This window comes from Puntigrus tetrazona, chromosome 24 (genome assembly GCF_018831695.1).
Source record: "Puntigrus tetrazona isolate hp1 chromosome 24, ASM1883169v1, whole genome shotgun sequence".
Taxonomy (NCBI): Eukaryota; Metazoa; Chordata; class Actinopteri; order Cypriniformes; family Cyprinidae; genus Puntigrus; species Puntigrus tetrazona.
The window spans coordinates 6118835-6120940 of NC_056722.1; the positions used below are offsets into that span (position 1 = coordinate 6118835).

A 2106-nucleotide genomic window follows, 5' to 3' on the forward strand; every position below is an offset into this window, starting at 1 on the left:
GTGCAGTACACTAGAGACGCCGGGAACGCTCCTGCTGGGACAACAGCAGTCGGTAACGTGATAATCCCCGTCCCACTGCATCCTGGGAAAGGTCACGCAGCCTGAGTGTCACCTGTCAATCATGCCTCTGCTTCACGAGCCAATTAACCAGCGGCGTAATAAACCCACAGAGAGTAATTACAGCTTACGACAGAGACACGCAACTAAACACAGAGAGACTTCCCCTCGGTTTGCATCAGAATTTGTCAGAAACGCCGTAAAACAAGGCGCCGGAGAAAGGCAGCAGCCCAAAACACATCGCTTCTCGTTCATTTCACCACAACAAATGTAGGTCAGTCCTCCGCATCAGATATTCAGTGTGTGTCTGACTTCAACACACTCCAGCTACTCCTCAACTCTTCACCGAGACACAAACTTCTGGAGCTTTTAGTCCATGTCTGCGTGCTTTGACGCCATGCTGGCGAACTTCTAAAACATGACAACTTTTTAGCAAAATCGCGCTAAAAAAAGCAGCATTTTGATCTTCCTAAATATTAACACCACCCACTAGTTGCGTTAAAAAGTAATGGCTGAAGGATGTTGGGAGGAAAGAAAAGAAGAATTTCACAGACTTCTCGGGGTATAGAGTCCTGTTTTAATGTTACACGATTCCTTTCACGATCCCGACGCAAACTGCTGCATGATGGAGAATCTATGTCATAAAACAGAGACCGTACATTCACGCTAAAACCTTTGAACTTTCAAAAGATCGCTTGTTAACATTATTCATCTTTTTAGACCGTAGCATACACAGTGATAAATGTAAACCCAAATTTCCGGCTTCTCCTCGAGAAACAAAGTGTGCTTAACCCTATTAAAAGTGTACATACAATTAATAATACTTTAAAAGGGCATTTAAGTATATTTAAAAATACGCTAGACTGTGCTTAACACACGTGAACTTTACAGTGCATTTTAATAAATGCATTGTTTTAATAATCTTTGTCATGTTTTAAAGAGGTTTGATCTGTTGACTAAAGCATGCACTCTGTGTCTTATTTAACATATGAGGTCATTTAGTCATACGAAGTTAGTCCATACTAAGTTGCAATATCATCATAACACATGCGTATTGTGTTTTACAAGTTTCTTATAGTTTAGCTTACCATGAAAGCAGTACATAGAAATCTTTTATTCAAGAGGGTCAAAACACGATTCTTTTTTTTTTTGTGTGAAGTTGAAATTTCTTTCCTTTCAAAACCCAGATGAATTCAGAGATTCTGCGCACGTTGACGGTGGATCTCACATGATCCGTGATAATAAAGGAGCCTGCTGGTTATTAAATTTTCCCATCCAGAGAATTATCAATGATTTACCTGCGCTATAAAAGCAGCCTGCTGGGAGAAATCTGATAACGCTGTTTGTTTGACTTTCTTTTCTTTTTTTTTTCTTCTTCACACTACAAAGGGTGGATGAAAACAGCTTTTCATTTTCCAAACTTTCAGACACGAACAGATATAAAAGAAGAACATCTTCTATCAGAGAGAGGTCTGCAGAGAAACTTCTTTTTTTTTTTTCTCAGCACAATGAAAGAAACTTCAAAAGTGTTGGTGTCCTTCACCCCGTGCGGCTTTGCGAAAAGAGAAATATTTGACAGCGAGAAAACGCACTTTAGCTTGCATTATGCAAAGCTTTGAAAACACAGAGCCAAGGTTGCGTCTTTCAAGTCAAGAACACGTCGAGGCGAGTCGTTCTCCTGTTACATCAGCCAAGTGTTACTTCACCGCCCCGACAAACACTGAATCTCTTACCTGTCTGCCGACGGCGGGCGTCCGTTGCGGGGCTTGTTGACCTGTGCGTACAGAGCCTCTAAAGGCAGGGCCTGGTCTCGGGGGCTCTGGGGCCGCTCTGGGCCGGGGTTATGGCTCAGGTCCATGCTGCTGTCCAGGGACGAGTCCAGAGAGCCGATCCCGGCGTAGGTGTGCTCCTCGTCCGAGCTGAAGGTTCGGTTGATGTCCTGGATCTCAGCGTAGTCTCGCTCTCGGGCCTGTCGCTCTCGGAGCTCCCTGGTCTTCGCTTGAATTCTACAGAAACGAGACTTCATTTAGATGTGTTTTCACATTTCCA

At 43.4% G+C, this 2106-nt stretch overlaps 1 protein-coding gene across 1 annotated transcript in view; it reads right to left on the bottom strand.

Annotated features, from left to right (window-relative positions):
* LOC122330195 (partitioning defective 3 homolog) overlaps positions 1-2083 on the bottom strand; it is a 20142-nt gene extending 18059 nt beyond the window's left edge. Inside the window, exon 1 of the mRNA XM_043227057.1 lies at positions 1791-2083. Coding sequence (XP_043082992.1) covers positions 1791-2083 — 293 coding nt within the window. The remainder of the gene's footprint in view (positions 1-1790) is intronic.
* Between the last annotated feature and the right edge of the window lie 23 nt (positions 2084-2106).